The sequence below is a fragment of the Dipodomys merriami genome, unplaced genomic scaffold, assembly GCF_024711535.1.
Source record: "Dipodomys merriami isolate MVZ:Mamm:240054 unplaced genomic scaffold, mDipMer1.0.p SCAF_81, whole genome shotgun sequence".
NCBI classification, from domain to species: domain Eukaryota; kingdom Metazoa; phylum Chordata; class Mammalia; order Rodentia; family Heteromyidae; genus Dipodomys; species Dipodomys merriami.
The window spans coordinates 4,028,336-4,043,826 of record NW_027206413.1 but is presented as its reverse complement, the minus strand read 5'-3'; the positions used below and the strand labels follow the sequence as shown (position 1 = coordinate 4,043,826).

The 15,491-nt window shown below is 53.4% G+C and overlaps 1 protein-coding gene across 2 annotated transcripts in view; it reads right to left on the bottom strand.

Annotated features, from left to right (window-relative positions):
• The window catches only part of LOC138819717 (sorting nexin-24), a 100,967-nt gene extending 86,640 nt beyond the window's left edge, over window positions 1-14,327 (bottom strand). Inside the window, exon 1 of one of the 2 annotated variants that reach the window (XM_070011258.1) lies at window positions 14,244-14,327. In XM_070011258.1, coding sequence (XP_069867359.1) covers window positions 14,244-14,303 — 60 coding nt within the window. In that variant the 5' untranslated portion in view covers window positions 14,304-14,327. Of the gene's footprint in view, window positions 1-10,723; window positions 10,837-14,243 lie in introns of those variants that run through there. The other variant, XM_070011259.1, reaches the window with a different exon arrangement.
• Window positions 14,328-15,491: the final 1,164 nt, after the last annotated feature.

Sequence of the window (15,491 nt, the reverse complement as noted above, 5' to 3'; positions counted from 1 at the left end):
TTTGAGGCAGGATCTCTATTTATGCTGAGGCTGGCCTGGACTGCCATCCTCCTACTTCAGTGTCCCAAAGTCACTGGGGTGACAGGTGCGTGTCCCCATGCCCAGCCACTGGCTTTCCCTAGAGACGGGAAAGCAGACAGACTCCGCCCACCTGCCACAGCGGCCCAGTGAAGTCTTTTTCCCGGGGGGAGGGGGGGCACATGAACTGCAATCCTCCAATCTCTGCCCTCCAAGTAGCTAGGATGGCAGGCTCGGGCCACCACACCCACAGGGCTTCTTGGATGATTCCACCCAACGTGGTTCACCTCCCTCCTTTTATCTTTCTCCTTAATTAAATTATACACAGCATCTCTCCCTTGTAATTAGCAGGTTTCTTTCTTTCCCCATGTCAGCTTTCTGCCCCAGCAGACTCAACTGTGTGTGTCACTGCTAAACCCTGGGAAACAGAGGCGGGCCTGCCAATACAGCAAGAAAGAGTGGTTGAAAAGCAGATGCCTTGATTCTACTTTCTCTTGACGCTGTAAACAGGGCTCCAGAAACAACTTCCCATGTTGATCTTTGTGCACTGGGGACAAGGTTCTCACGGCGTAAATATCTCATTTAACAAATGTAAAGTCAGGGGCCAGGAACTCACACCTGTAATCCTAGCTACTGAGGAGGCTGAGATCTGAGAACCACAGCCCAGGCAGGGGGTGGGGGGCGGGAACTAGGAGGAGAGTTGTAGCTCAAGCAATAAAGCTAAGGGACAGGCCCAGGCTCTGAGTTCAAGCCCTGTACTAGCACATAAGTAAATAAATAAGGCCAAATTGGCCTCCTAAAGTCTCAATCACAATACTAGAGCCTCCTTACATCTATCCTCATGGTTTCTGTCAGTCATGTTTATTTTTGCCTATTAAATAAACAAGGCGGCTTGTTTGACTCTGCCATGACCTCTTACTGCAACCATTCTCCCTCCTCCTCTTCCAACTCCAGGCCCACTGTCTCCCCTGCGGTTCCTTCCTACCCTTCCCCGGGCCCTTCCTTCCACCTCAAATGACTCCTTTTGTAAACAGGCAGACTTCTGCTGACTCTCAGCTCTGCCTACCCCCGCTACCAGCTCAATGCAATGCCAGTGAGGTTTTGTCCCACCTGCTCATGGAATCGTGTGTGTGCGTGTATGTGTGTGTGTGTGTGTGTGTATGTGTGTGTGGGGGGGGGTTACTGGGGTTGAACTCCAGTGTCTGGGCTGTCTGTCCCTTGCCTTTTGCTGCTCAGAGCTGGTGCTCTCTACCACTGGAACCACACTTCCATTTTCAGCTCTCCAGCTTTTGGCTGGTTAATTGGGGATCACTTTCCTTCCTGGGCTGGCTTCAAACCCCAATCCTCAGCTCTCAGTCTCCAGGGTAGCAGCGACACACGTCACACTTAACCTTTTCAAATCAACAGCAGCAAGAGGACTTGTGCATACTTCAAATGCCATCCACGCCCACAAGAAGGAAAATAATTTACAAAGTAGCTGCAGAGTGCAGTTCCCATCCAGTAGTCAAGAGTTTCCCCCAGCGCTACCTTCCACAGGTAGACGAATGAGCCAGGCTGAAACGATTTCAGTTAGCCAACAAGGGACTGCTTCTCTTTTAATGGGATGCTTTGCTTCTCTGTGCCACGCTGCATACTGCTTTAATAGAACCTCAGCAACTCTAATGAGATGGCTGATGTTTAAAACTGTCTTATAGGGGCTAGGAAGGTGGCTCAGTGGTAGAGCGCTTGCCTTGCATGCCTGAGGCCCTGGGTTCGATTCCTCAGCGCCACATAAGCAAAAAGAAAAAAGCAGGAAGTGGCGCTGTGGCTCAAGTGGTAGAGCGCTAGCCTTGAGCTGAAGAGCTGAGGGACAGCGCCCAGGCCCAGAGTTCAGGTCTCACGACCAGACCAAAAAAAAATAAAACTGTCTTATGGCCAGAGTGGCTCGTGCCTGTAGCCCTGCCTTCTCAGGATCTGAGGATCAAACTTTGAAGCCTGCCCAGGCGGAAAAGTCCATGAGGCTCTTACCTCGAATTAACCAGCTAAAAGCTAGAAATGGAGCTGTGGCTCCAGTGGAAAAGCTACAAGCCTTGAACAAAAAAAGCTTGAGGTCAGCGCCCAGGCCCTGAGCTCAAGCCCCAGAACCAGTACCAAAAACAAAACAACAAAAACCCCCACATAATTCAAATCTGTACGATCAGTAAGAACCAAGTTGAGATGTGACACTCACCTATCAGATCGGCAGGAGTCCCACAGCACGACACGCATTGGGCTGGCAAGCTCCCCCGGAAGCTGCCAGGGACGGAAGCCAGCACAATCCCCTCACCAGCAATGTGACCCTAGCTGGTAGAATCAAATACACACACGATGCTTGCTCCAGCGACACACTACCTGCAATCAATACTACCGGTACAGCAAGGAAAACTGTAGAAAGATTTGTTCTCACCTATAATCCTAACTGATCAGGTGGCTATGATTTGAGGATCTTGGTTTGGAGGCAGCCTAGACAGAAAAGTCTGTGAAACTCTTATCTTCAATGAGCCAGCAAAAAGCCAGAAATGGGGGTGGGATCCCAGTGGCCGAGTGCTAGCTTTGAGGAAAAAAACGCTAAAGAGCAGTGCTCAGGACCTGAATTCAAGTCCCAGTATTGGCACCAAAACAAAAACCAAAAGCCACCAATTGGTAACCATGCAGTCCTAAGCAAACAAGGTGTACACACACACACACACACACACACACACACACACACACACACACACACACACACACACACACACACACACACACACACACACACACACACACACACACACACACACACACACACACACACACACACACACACACACACCCGGGGAATGAGTGATCCTCCCAATACATAAAAAAGGAAAGATTTCAGGCTCAGTGAAAATAAACTTGCAGGGGCTGTGAATGTGGCTTAGTGGTAGAATGCTTGCTTAGCTAGCATGCATGAAGCCCTGGGTTCAATTCCTCAGTACCATATAAGTAGAAAAAGGCAGAAATGGCACTGTGGCTCAAATGGTAGAGTGCTAGCCTTGAGCAAAAGCAGCTCAGGGACAGTACCAAGGCCCTGAGTTCAAGCCACAGGACTGGCAAAAAAAAAAAAAAAAAAAAAAAAGAAAGAAAGAAAAAAAGAAACTTGCAACTGCCATTTTCTAAAGACCCTATTATAAAATTTCCTCCTCTTGCACCTATTTAATTAATTTTTTTTGTGCTGTCCTGGGGTTTGAACAGAGAGCCCGAGTGCTGTCCCTGATCTTTATTTTTAACTCAAGGCGAATGCTCTGCCACTTGAGCTACAGTTCCACAGACTTTCCTACCCAGGCTGGCTTCAAACCATGATCCTCAGATCTAAGCCTCTTGAGTAGCTAGGATTACAGGTATGAGCCACTGCACTTGCTTTTTATTTGTGCTGTGCTAGCCATGAAATCTAGGACTCCATGCACACTAGGTAAGTGCTCTACCACTAAGCAACACCAGCAGCACTAATTTGGTTCTGAAATAAATGTAGCAATCATTCTAAGTTTGTTAAGAACTTCTTTCTTAGCCTCTCTCTCTACTTTTTTAATCCTTGGGGGTAAGGAACATGTGTCACATGTTTGATGAATTCAACCAACAAATATCTCATGTGTGCTTCTGCTGAGCGTTTATCATGGACGAGGCTCTGCGCCAGCTACTGCCCCATTATACAAAGATCTCTCTCCTGACACATAGTTGCACTGGAGGACTGAAGGGCATTGTTGTGGGCACTGCGGCCCAGTGGCACCGTCTGCCCTTCTCCCACTGAATGCCTGTAGGGTTGGGTGGCAGGCATGGCATGACCCTGTCCGGGCTTCAGAGTCCTCCTAGTCTCCTGGCTGTGATGATTGGCCTGAGCCTCCACCAATCAGTATAGAGAATGCTGTTGGCCACAGGACTGTCTGAGAAAATGACTGCTAACAGAATGTGAAGGAAGATGATTCTTCTCTTCCTCTGAATGTTGCAGTACAACAACAACACTGTTATTCTGTCTCTAGGTCGAAGTTACTCCAAGCTTGAAAACAACTGATGCTCTTTCTGCAGGGGCCAGGCCAGGCCCCTCAGCCTGTCAGCCTCACTGTCAACATTATACGCTGCTGGCTGGGCACAGTGGCTCACGCCTGGAATCCTGGCTACTCAGGAGGCTGAGATCTGAGGATCGTAGTTCAAAGCCAGCCTGGGCAGGAAATTTCTGTGAGACACTGATCTCCAATTACTCATCAGAAAAACGGAAATGCAACTGTGGCTCAACGTGGTGGGGTGCTAGTCTTGAGCAAAAGAGCTCAGAGACGGTGCCTAGGCCCTGAGTTCAAGCCCCACAACTGACAAAACAACTATCTATACATATACATATATGTATGTATATACACCTTACTAATAATAAAATGTACGTCACTGTTTAAACTGCAATTGTATAAAGACTGGGAATTCGTTGATATTAAGATACTTCCAATTACAGTAATATTTACATTTTGGTATTGTTTAAACTTTCTGCCAGGAGTGGTGTGCATCCTGTCTTCCCTGCACTCAGGAGGCTGAGGCAGAAAGCGCACACGTTCCAGGCCAGCCTCGGTTGCACAATGAGACTCTGTGTCATAAATGGATGGAGACATGGATGGATGAATACATAGTTTAGCCTGACACAGTGGTTCATGCCTATAATCCCGGCTACTCAAGAGGGCATGGCAGAAAGATTGTAAGTTCAACACCAGGCTGGGCAAAGTAAAATTTGAATACAGGGTGAAGGTTAAAAGTCAGTAACAGAGTACTGGCCAACACATGTGAGGCCTTGGGTTCGATCCCTAGTGCCATGGGGAAGGAGCGGGGTTATTACCTGTCAGAGATCATAGAAAAATATTTATATCATGCCTCAGATTGGCTTTGAAATACTGCAAAAGTTTTTTAAATGAGAGCTGCTGAATGAACTAAGAGTACTGTACATACTGAAGAGACCCAGAATGCTGCCCAATTCGGCATTTTGATCCAAAAAACAGTGGAAACAGCATGGACTCCTGCATGTGTCGCCACGTGTGGTCACACAGGTGCAAAGCTGCCTTGCGTAGGGAGGGGTCTTGTGCAACGTCTATCCACTGAGCACCTGCACCTGGCAGAGCCCGGGACCAAGAGAACGTGTTGGCATCAGCCGCCCGCGCCCATCAAAACCCCCAGAGACGAGCCCCCGGTGCCACAACTCAAATGCTGAAACCCCAAAACACCTCAACACTTGGAGGCAAAAATCATAATCCCAGCTGGGAAGGTGACTTAGTGATAGAGCGTTTGCTTCGCATGCATGAAGCCCTGGGTTCAATTCCTCAGCACCACATACACAGAAAAAGCTGGAAGTGGCGCGTGGCTCAAGTGAAAGAGCACTAACCTTGAGCAAAAGAAGCTCAGGGACAGTGCCCAGGCCCTGAGTTCAAGCCCAGGACTGGAAAAAAAAAACCAAATCCCCAAACCCACAACCCCCAAAAGTTAAAACGCCAAATGCTAAAATCACAAAGGTTAATTCCCACTTGAAAAAGTGGGAAGCGAGGAAGGAGGGAAGCGAAGGCCGGGCTGCGAGGGTGCATCGCCCGTCAGGAACACCAAGAAACTCGGGCTGTTCTGTCAGGACTTCGGGAGAACATCAGTGGAGGGTTAGGCACCTTTGTGAAAGATGAAACTTCGCAGGATCGCAGCTCTTTGGGTGATGCATAGTTGGTGATCTATTTCCGGTTTTGTTTTCTTGCAATACTGGGCTCTGAACTCGTGGCCTCTCATGTTGGCTAATAAGCAGACACTTTGCCACTTTACTCACAGCTCTGGCTATTTTTTGCCAGGTTCTTCTGGAGATAGACACTCTCTTTTTGCCTCAGGCTGGCCTAGACTCCAATACCCCCCACGGACTCCTAACAGGGACAGGGACACCAGGCAAGCGCCATCTGTCCATTTTGTTTTTGTTTTTTTCCTGTTGAAGACAGACTTTTTGCCTGGGTTGACCTAGAACTGGGACCCTCCTTATCTCCAGCTCCTGAATAGCGAGGATTATTGGCAGCAGGCTACTAGTAATGTATGTGAAATTAGAAGTAGTTGTCTAATCCAGTGCGTTAAGATCCACTCTACCACTAAGCCACACTCCAGCCCAAGACCCATGTAGCCCCCCACTCTTATTCTTAAGCCTCACATGCATGAGGTCCCTGCTATCTATGCTGCGCTGGGACTAGTTGGCTCACAGAGGTTTTGGGGCTTGCTGGGGAGCAGTTGCTCATGCTTGTAATCCCAGTACTCAGGAGGCGGCGATCTGAAGATCAGAGCTGAAGACCTGCCAACCTGAGCAGGAGAGTTTGCAAAAACTCTTATCTCCAACGAACCACCGAAACGCCAGAAGTGGAGCTGTGGCTCACGTGGTAGAGCACCAGCCTTAAGAACAGAAAGCTACGGGTCCGTGCTCAAACCATGAGTTCAAGCACAAGCACCTGCACACGCACACACGCACACAAAAAATAATTCTGACCTTTTCCCTCAGCTCTTCCTCTCTCCTCTCACACCCCATGTTTTTCGTCTGAGAGCAAGAATGGGTAAGTGCTAAGTAGATAGGGATACAAAATGGTGGACATGACACACGGCTGATAACGTATGGCTCACCATGACACTTTTCCCCAAAATTCCCTTTCCCAGTGGAAAGAGCTAGAATAGCATCTGCACAAGTCATCAAGCAGTCAACACAAAGCTCAGAGACATGGCAGGAGCCCCAATACCACAGTCCCCTGGAGCACCCTCTAGGGACTGACTATGCATTTTCAAGTGAGCGTGTTCACTGTTTTAAACCTTTTCCTGCCTTTTAATTCTTAAATCAGCAGAGAATCATACCCATACCCCTAGACGTCACCAATCGTATGCTGAATGGCCACCCTGAGCCCAACTCCTCGCCCAGACTTCAGTCTACTCTACACCTCGCCCAACTCCTCGTCCAGACTTCAGTCTACTCTACACCTCAAGATCAGACAGCTGCCACCAAACCCCAGCCGGTTCACAAAGGACAGGCCCACCTCTGCTTGTTTGGTGACTGCGCCGTGCGAAGCCAAAGCCTTGGCTTAGGTCCCATCCCCGCCAAGCCGCTAGTCTGCAAATGTCTCTCCACCGCCAGGCTGCAGGTGGCCTCCGAGGTCACAAGGTTGGAATCTGAACTCTAAAGTGATGGTGTGTGAAGGTGAGCTGTGGAAGGTGACTGCCAAGGAACCTGGACAGGTAGCGCACGCCTGTAATCCCGCCTGCTCCAGGGGCTGAGAGCTGAGGATCGAGGTTCAGGGACTACAAAAGCAAAAAACAAACAAGTAGAAAGATTCCTGGCCTTCCCAGTCCAGGAGTTTGGGAACAAGGAACTTCTGTTATTTAGAAACTACCCCGTGGAGAGTATTTTTGTCCTGGTAGGCGAAACTGACAGAGATAGCCAACTTTCTCAACGCAAAGCTAATCACGTTACTTCCTTCCTTAAAACCTCACTGACCAAGGTCTGAGTCCTCCGGACTAGAAGGCTCCTCTGAGTCACCCCTCCAATCCCTGCTCCTCCCATCCCCCAGCTCATCTCCTGCTTCAACACAAGATGCCGGCCCCAGAGCGGCCCAGCCTCCCCCACCCCGCTGCACCAGGCGCCGCAGAGAACCAGGACAGGCAGTATTCCACGGCCTCTCAAGCAAGCACACTTCCAAGCCAACCACCGAGAAAGCACACAGAAGCTAATACTGAGCGCTAATACTGAAGTCTGTCTCATTTTTTACAGTGTCCTCTCCTAAATTCAGGAAGGAAAGAAGGAAGGCGGGAAGGAAGGAAGGAGGGAAGGAAGGAGGGAGGGAAGGAAGGAGGGAGGGAAGGAAGGAAGGAAGGAAGGAAGGAAGGAAGGAAGGAAGGAAGGAAGGAAGGAATGCAGGCAGGCTGGTGGGCAGACAGGCAGACACGCAGAGAAGCTTGAACTGGGTGGGTGGGGGGGTGGGGGGAGGAGGCTGGGCACGTCACTGTCCCTGAGTTTTTGTGTTCAAAGCTTGGCTTTTTGATGGTTAGCTGGAGATGAGAGTCTCACAGACTTTCCTGCCATGGCTGGTTAGAGCCATGATCCTCAGATCTGAGGATCTGAGTAGCTGGGATTACAGGTGTGAGTCACTAGGCCCGGGCTAGAAGTCACCTTTAACTGAGGAAGAGTGGAAGGTTCACACCTGTAAAGCCTAGCTACTCAGAAGCTGAAATCTGAGGATAGAGGTTGGAATCCAGCCAGGACAGAAAAGTCTTAGAGACTCTTATCTCCAGTTAATCAGCCAGAAGTGGAGGTGTGGCTCAAATGCTAGCTTAACAGCCTTAAGTGAAAAAGCTAAGCAAGCCAGGTGCTGGCCTGTAATCCTAGCTACTCAGGAGGCTGAGATCTGAGGACCACAGTTCAAAGCCAGACCAGGTAGGAAAGTCTGTGAGACTCTTATCTCCAATGGACCACTCAAAAAACTGCAAGTGGAGCTATGGCTCAAGTGGTAAAGGGCTAGCCTTGAGCTGAGGCGCTGAAGGGCCGCGTCCAGGCCCAGAGTTCAAGCCTCACAACCAATCAACCAACAACAACAACAACAACAACAAAGCTAAGCAAGAGGCCCTGAAGCACACACACACACACACACACACACACACACACACACACACACACACACACACACACACACACACACACACACACACACACACACACACACACACACACACACACACACACACACACACACACACACACACCCCAAATTTTCTTTTCACCTGAATGCATGGTATAAGCCTCCAATCCTAGCACTCAGAATTGAAGTTGAGGCCATCTCAGGCTATATAGTAAGTTCTACCTGCCCAAAAAAAAATAGTTTTTCGTGTGTGTGTGTGTGTGTGTGTGTGTGTGTGTGTGTGTGTGTGTGTGTAAGTATATATAAGATGCCTTTTCCCTAAGAGGAGAGATGAGGTTTTTACTGTGCATTTCCTCTTTCTAAAACCCATAAGCTAGCAAAATGAGGGTCAGATTTCAAAGTCAGCATTCCTTGACCCGCCCCCCCTTCCCCTTCCTCTCCCAGCCACTCCACAGAGCCCAGCTCACCAGGCCGGGCAGGGCTCAGGGCCGGGCAGGGCTCAGGGCCGGGCAGGGCTCAGGGCTGGGCAGGGCTGAGGACCCAGGGCTGAGTGCACCCAGGCCCACTGGGAGCATGCCTGGACGTGGGCAAACCCTGGCTGGGAGCATACTCCACCTTCTCCGTTCCCACCAGCTCCACCATCTCAGCTCTGGAAGAGGCAAATGTGTGACTGATTTAACAGCAAAATTCCGTTCTTTACCGGAAAATTCCAGCGAGGCTCACTCCTGGAATCCTGCTGCTCTGGGATCAGATCTGAGGAGCAAGATTCAAAACTAGCCAGGGCAGAGGAATCTCCGAGACGCACACCTCCCCCTCTCAAACACAAAGCCAGACGCGGGAGTGGGGCTTCAGCGGTAGAGCCTTGATTGCAAAAGCCTTGACTGCACGTGTGGGCATCAGGCCCTACGTTCAAACTCGAGTGGTGGCATCAAGTAGATAGATACATACATCATACAGACAGACAGACAGACAGACAGACACACAGACACAGACACAGACACACACACACACACACACACACACACACACACACACACACACACATTCCTCTGTACCACAAGCAGGGTGTGGGAGTGCTTTTTGAAATAGCAGTAGGTAGAAAAACCTAATTTAGGGGCCCTGAAAGTGCCACTTCTAATTAATGTTTTACAGAAATTGTAGAAGTGGCATTAAAAAAAAAAAAAAGCTTGTACAAAGGTGTGTTGTTTTAACTACACAGAGGTGTTAAGACAGCAAAGGTCTTCATCTGTCAGCAGACGTCCAGACAAACAATGGTATCTTACTTATGCAAAGACCCTCTGCGAGTGGTCAGCTGAAGATTTCATCCGGGTCAGAACTGAAAGATGTCCATGGCTAGAGGAATGGCAGAGCAAGATTTGAGCATCCCAAACAACCTGCAGGACCAGTGCCACATGCCTGTAATCCCAGCACTGGCAAGGCGAAGGTGAGGAAATGACTACTGTGAGCCCTAGTTATACACAGAAAAGTCCAAGAACATCTCCTGCCATTTCCCACTAGGACAGAGGCCTACTAGCAGGAGAAGAGCCGTGCCTGAACTTTAAACTTGCTTTTCTTTTTCCTGATACCAGTACCCCAGCTTGAACTTAGGACTCGCCCTCTGTCTCACTTAGCTGTTTCAGCTCAAAGCCAAGTACTCCACCATTTAAGCCACACGCTGCTTGAGGCTTTTTTTTTGGGGGGGGGTGGCTCATTGGGGAAAAGAGTCACATAGAACTGGCATTAAAGAGTCAGGCTCAGCTCTCAGCCTCTAGAGGAGTGAGGATTCCAGGCAGGGGCCACCATCTATCTGTGAATTCGTTAGTTTGGTACAAAAACTTAATCACTAAGATTAACCGGCATTTTTGACACCGAAGTGTATAAACTGTTAACACCTGCTTCCCAACTAGGACACTATCATCTCTATACAGATTCTATAGGTTTATTTGTTGCATTTGAAGAGCTCTTTGGTGGTAGTTTGGCCTGAGACTCCTTCATCACTATCCCGCAGCAAGGTACTTGTAGCTTTTCCCTCCTGGTAAGTTCTACCAGGAGAGACCACTTACCTCATAGGTTCCTGGCATCAAGTCCAAACCTGGCGCTCAGCAGGGACCCCGCCAACCTGATCAGCAGTACCCCACACAGCGAGAGGCGATGCAGAATGAGACTGTATGACTGTGAGTTTCAATTCTGGTAATTTTTTTTAGCTGTAATATTATCCACTGCTCTGTCTCTCTAGCGCCTAAAATAAACATCCAGCAGGCACTCTCTTGGTTAATATTTGTTGAATGAATCATGGCTGCATCATTATAAAATCCTGTCGCTTGAAGGGACTGAAGTATCTCTCTGCTGCTGTACAAACTCAGGAAGGAAAAATAAATCACAGTCCTAACATTGTGGCTCCCAATCTATGAGCAACAGATTTTTTTTTTTAGAAAAAGAAAACTTGTAAAGGGCGTGCAAGCGTTCATCATAGAAGCAAGTTTACCCACAACAGACAGGCAAACCAGTTTGACAATCCAGAGTCTGGTAGGTGCCTGACCATATATAAAAATGCTTTTTCTTTTCTTTTTTGCCAGTTCTAGGGCTTGAACTCAGGGCCTGGGCACTGTCCCTGAGCTTCTTTTGCTCAAGGCTAGCACTCTACCACTTCAGCCACTGCACTACTTCTGACTTTTTCTATTGATGAAGACTGAGGAATCAAAACCAGGGCTTCATGCATGCTAGGGAAGCATTCTACCACTGAGCCACATTCCCAGCCCATATATAAACGTTTTCATAAAAGTAGAGGTATAGCTCAAGTGGTAGAGCCCCCAGCCATGAGTGCAAAATCTAAACTAGAGATCAGGACTCTGGGTTCAAGTCCCAGTACAGCATTAAAAAAAAATGTTTTCAAAGCAGAGGGAAAGAAGTCCTTAAGATCACCATTCTCCTACCTCTGCTTTTTCTGAGAAAAATCTTTAAGAGGAAAGACAGCCATTCATTTACCTCTTCTTAACATACCTGTCTGTGAATTTGTGAGAATGGGGTGTGATTTTATTCTTCCTTGGGGCTGGAGAGACAGGACTGCTAGGGACTGTACTCAGGGCGCCTGCCCAGGAGTTCCAGCACTGGGGAGACTGAGGCAGAGGATCGTGAGTTGGAAGCCAGCCTGGACTACATGGCAAGGTCCTGTCAAGGGCATGCGTGGTAGCTCAGCCTCATCACAAACACAGCCACTAGCAACAGGTCGCAGGAAAACTCTGGGTGGGGGGCCCAGATCTTCTCATTTTAAACAAGTGCTGAAGCCAGGCCCTGGTGGCTCACCCCAGGAGCGAATCCTAGCTACTTAAGAGTCTGCAAGCTGAGGGTTGCGGTTCAAAACCAATCTCACACAGAAAAGTCAGAGAAACTCTTTTTTTTTTCCACCAAAATCACTGAAAAGCCAGAAGCAGAGGTATAGCTGAAGTAACAGAGTGCCAGCCTCAAGTGAAAGTGGAAAAAGCTAAGGGACATCACCGGCCATGAGTTCAAGCCCCCAACACACACACCACACACACACACACACACACACACACACACACACACCACACACACACACACACACACACACACACACACACACACACACACACACACCAAACTTATTTCTGCTGTTTGTGACTATGGCAACCAACATGATCTTTTCTCTGAAGACGAAGCCCCCTCACCAGACATGTTTTTCTCTTCAAATACAAAAAGATTGCTCCTGGGGCGATACCCGGGAGATAGGTACGGGAAGAGTGGAAGACAGCTAAGGCTTTAGGTTTCCTTGGATGAGTTCCAGTGTGTTGGGGAGTTTCCTGTTGGCAAACTAGGCCAACTCGGCGAACACTGGACCACTGACCAACATCCCTAGCACGAGGATCGTTTGTGTCTATTTTTAAAGACGGAGAGTATCTGGCCACACTTAACCAGCCAGAGGAGGAGTTCTATAAATAAGGGTACTACCAGAGCTCCCCGCCCATCCCCATGCCTCGACCCACTTCAAACAAGCAATCTACTTCATCGGAAAGCCCATACACACTCTAGTCTGTTTGTGTGTTTTCTAACCACGGATTTAAGTTCTAAATCTTCCCTCTCCAGTGGGATTTCCAGTAAGAGCAGGGCGCTGGTGGCACACGCCTGTAGTCCTAGCTGCTCGGATCTGCATCCGAGGACTGCGGTTCAAAGCCAGCCCCAGCAGAACGGTCCTTGAAACTCTGGGATTCACTTGGCCAGCGAAGGCCAGGGGAGGCTGCGGCTCGCAGGGAGGAGTGTTAAAAAGCTAAGGACGGGCCCTGGGGCTGCCGCAGCCGCACAGCAATACTAAGACAAGGATGCTTAAGAGTGTCACGCATTGACCGCATTAATACGCCTGATGCGCACTAGTGAGCAAATTAACTGCCGATCAGACGGCAATGCTCCCGCGCTCGGTCCCAGCCTAAGTGTGCACAGATGTCCACGGCGCTTCCACAACGGAAACCGCAGCAGCAGAGCCGCGGGCGAGCGCCCGACGGTGACCGGGGGCCGTGCCGTGCCCGCGCGCCCAGCCTCCCGCACAGATCCCCGCGGTGCCCCGCGCGCCCAGCCTCCCGCACGGATCCCCGCGGTGCTGCGCGCGTGCCCGGCCTCCAGCACGGATCCCCGCGGTGCTGCGCGCGTGCCCGGCCTCCCGCACGGATCCCCGCGGTGCTGCGCGCGTGCCCGGCCTCCCGCACGGATCCCCGCGGTGCTGCGCGCGCTCGGCCTCCCGCACGGATCCCCGCGGTGCTGCGCGCGTGCCCGGCCTCCCGCACGGATTCCCGCGGCGCAGCGCGTGCCCGGCCCCCCCCCGCACGGATCCCCGAGGCGCAGCGCGCGCGCCCGGCCTCCCGCACGGATCCCCGCGGCGGTGCAGCGCGCGCGCCCGGCCTCCCGCACAGGCCCCGCCCCGCACGGCCCCGCGGCGCAGACCACAGGCCGAGAGGCCGGAGCTCGCAGTGTTAGCAGGTGAAGCGGACGTCCCCGAGGTCGGCCTCCCCGGCCGCGCCGGTGCGGGGCGGGCCCAGGCCCGGGTGGGAAGCAGGTGCTCGCCGGGCCCCGCGTTTGCCATGGCGGGAGGCAGGAGCGAAGGGGAAAAGCTGGGGGAACCGCGCGAGAGCGACCCCAGCCCGCCGGCCCGGGGCGGAGCGCCTTCCCGCGGAGGGCGGGCCGCGCGGCGGGGCGGCGGCGGGCGTGCGGGAGGCCGGGCGCGCGGGAGAGCGGCTCCGGCGGGCGGAGGGGAGCGGAGGGGGGCGGGCGGGGCGCCGCGGTCCCGGCCGGCGTCGGCCCCGCGGGGGGAGGCGGGACACGAAGGGACCCGCGCGGGGGTCGGGGCGCCCAGGCCGCGGCGCCGGGGAGGGGCGCGTCTCCTAGACGACCGCACGGGGCCGGGGGGGGAGGAGGCCGGGAGGGCCGAGGCCAGGGGGGAGCTCCGCGGGAGGAGGCCGGAGGGGGGGAGCCCCACGCAGGGCCGGCGGCGGCGGCCCGGCCGCTGCGGGCCCCCGGAGCCCGAGGCCGCGGGCCGCGATGGCGGGGCCCCGGGCGGCCCTCGCGGCGCGCGCCTACCGTGTATCCCCGCTCCAGGTCGCTGTCCTCGTAGCGGAAGGACGGGATGTAGACCTCCATGGCCGCGCCGCCGCCGCCGCCGGGAGGACGAGCGGGAGGGGCTGCGCGCCGGGCCGCCGCCCCGCCTCCGCCGCCGGGCCGCCCCGCCTCCCGGCCCCGGCGCCCGCGTGGCCCCCGCGCCGCGGGCTGGGCGGGAAGGTGCGGGCCGCGGCGTCCGGGGCCGGCGGCGGGGACGGGAGGCGGGGGCTGCGGGCCCGGGGGTGCGGGGAGGGCCGCGAACCGATGGGAAGCGGGGCGCGCGTCCTCGGCGGCGGCGGGGATGTGACCGCCGCGCAGCCCGGGCCTGAAATCTCCGGCCGCTGACGCGACCCAGCCGGAGGGGGGAGGGAGGAGCGGCGCCGCGGGAGGCGGCCGGGCCGGGGTCCTGCGCCGGCGACGCGGAGCTGCGCCTCGGCGGGGTGCGGACCGGAGCCCGGGGCGCGTCCCGGGCCTGCGCTCGGAGTCCACGCGCGGCCGCCGCCGGCCCGGGGGGCTGGGGGGCTGGGGGGACACTGGCATTTCCCTCGGGAGACGTCTGGTTTCGGGAGGTGGCCGGCCTGGAGCGGAGGAGCAGCGTGGCCTCGGCGCGGGCCCTTCCCGCGGCGGACGCGCACTGTTGGGGCGCCCCTGGAACACGAACGCGGCCTGAGGTGAAAGGGGAGCTCTGCTGACCGCCTCTTCTTCCAGATTCTTCCTTCGCTTCCCACCCGCCTCCCACGCCTTCCGTGATCTTCTGTAAAACCAAGCGGGTATCCTGCGTGGGGACGGGGTTGGGGGGTGCAGACCCGGGCCAGAGGGTCCCCCCCCAGCGCCCCTGCTCACCACGGTGAGGGGGTGCTGTCTGTGGCATGCCTTTCCAGCCTGTGCCCTAACTCCTGCATGACACCCCCATGTCCTGAGACACTGGTAACCGAATTGACTCCCTTTGGACCCCGACACGGCAGCCCAAGCCAGGCCTGTCGTGGGCTGTGCACTCGGTGCCTTAAAAGCAGAGGCTGGGCCCGTAGTGGTATAGGTGGGCTTGGGGCCACCAGGGTGAGGGGCGGGGGTTGAATATGGCCCAGGGACTTAACCTGCATAGATGAAAGTGGACATGGTTAAAGCTGTTGAAAGAAGCAGCTTGTGGGGTGCTCTTCACAACCCCTGCCAAACGACGGTGATGCATCATGTGGCTGATCTGCTTACCCACTAGGTTTTAGGGTAGCTGCT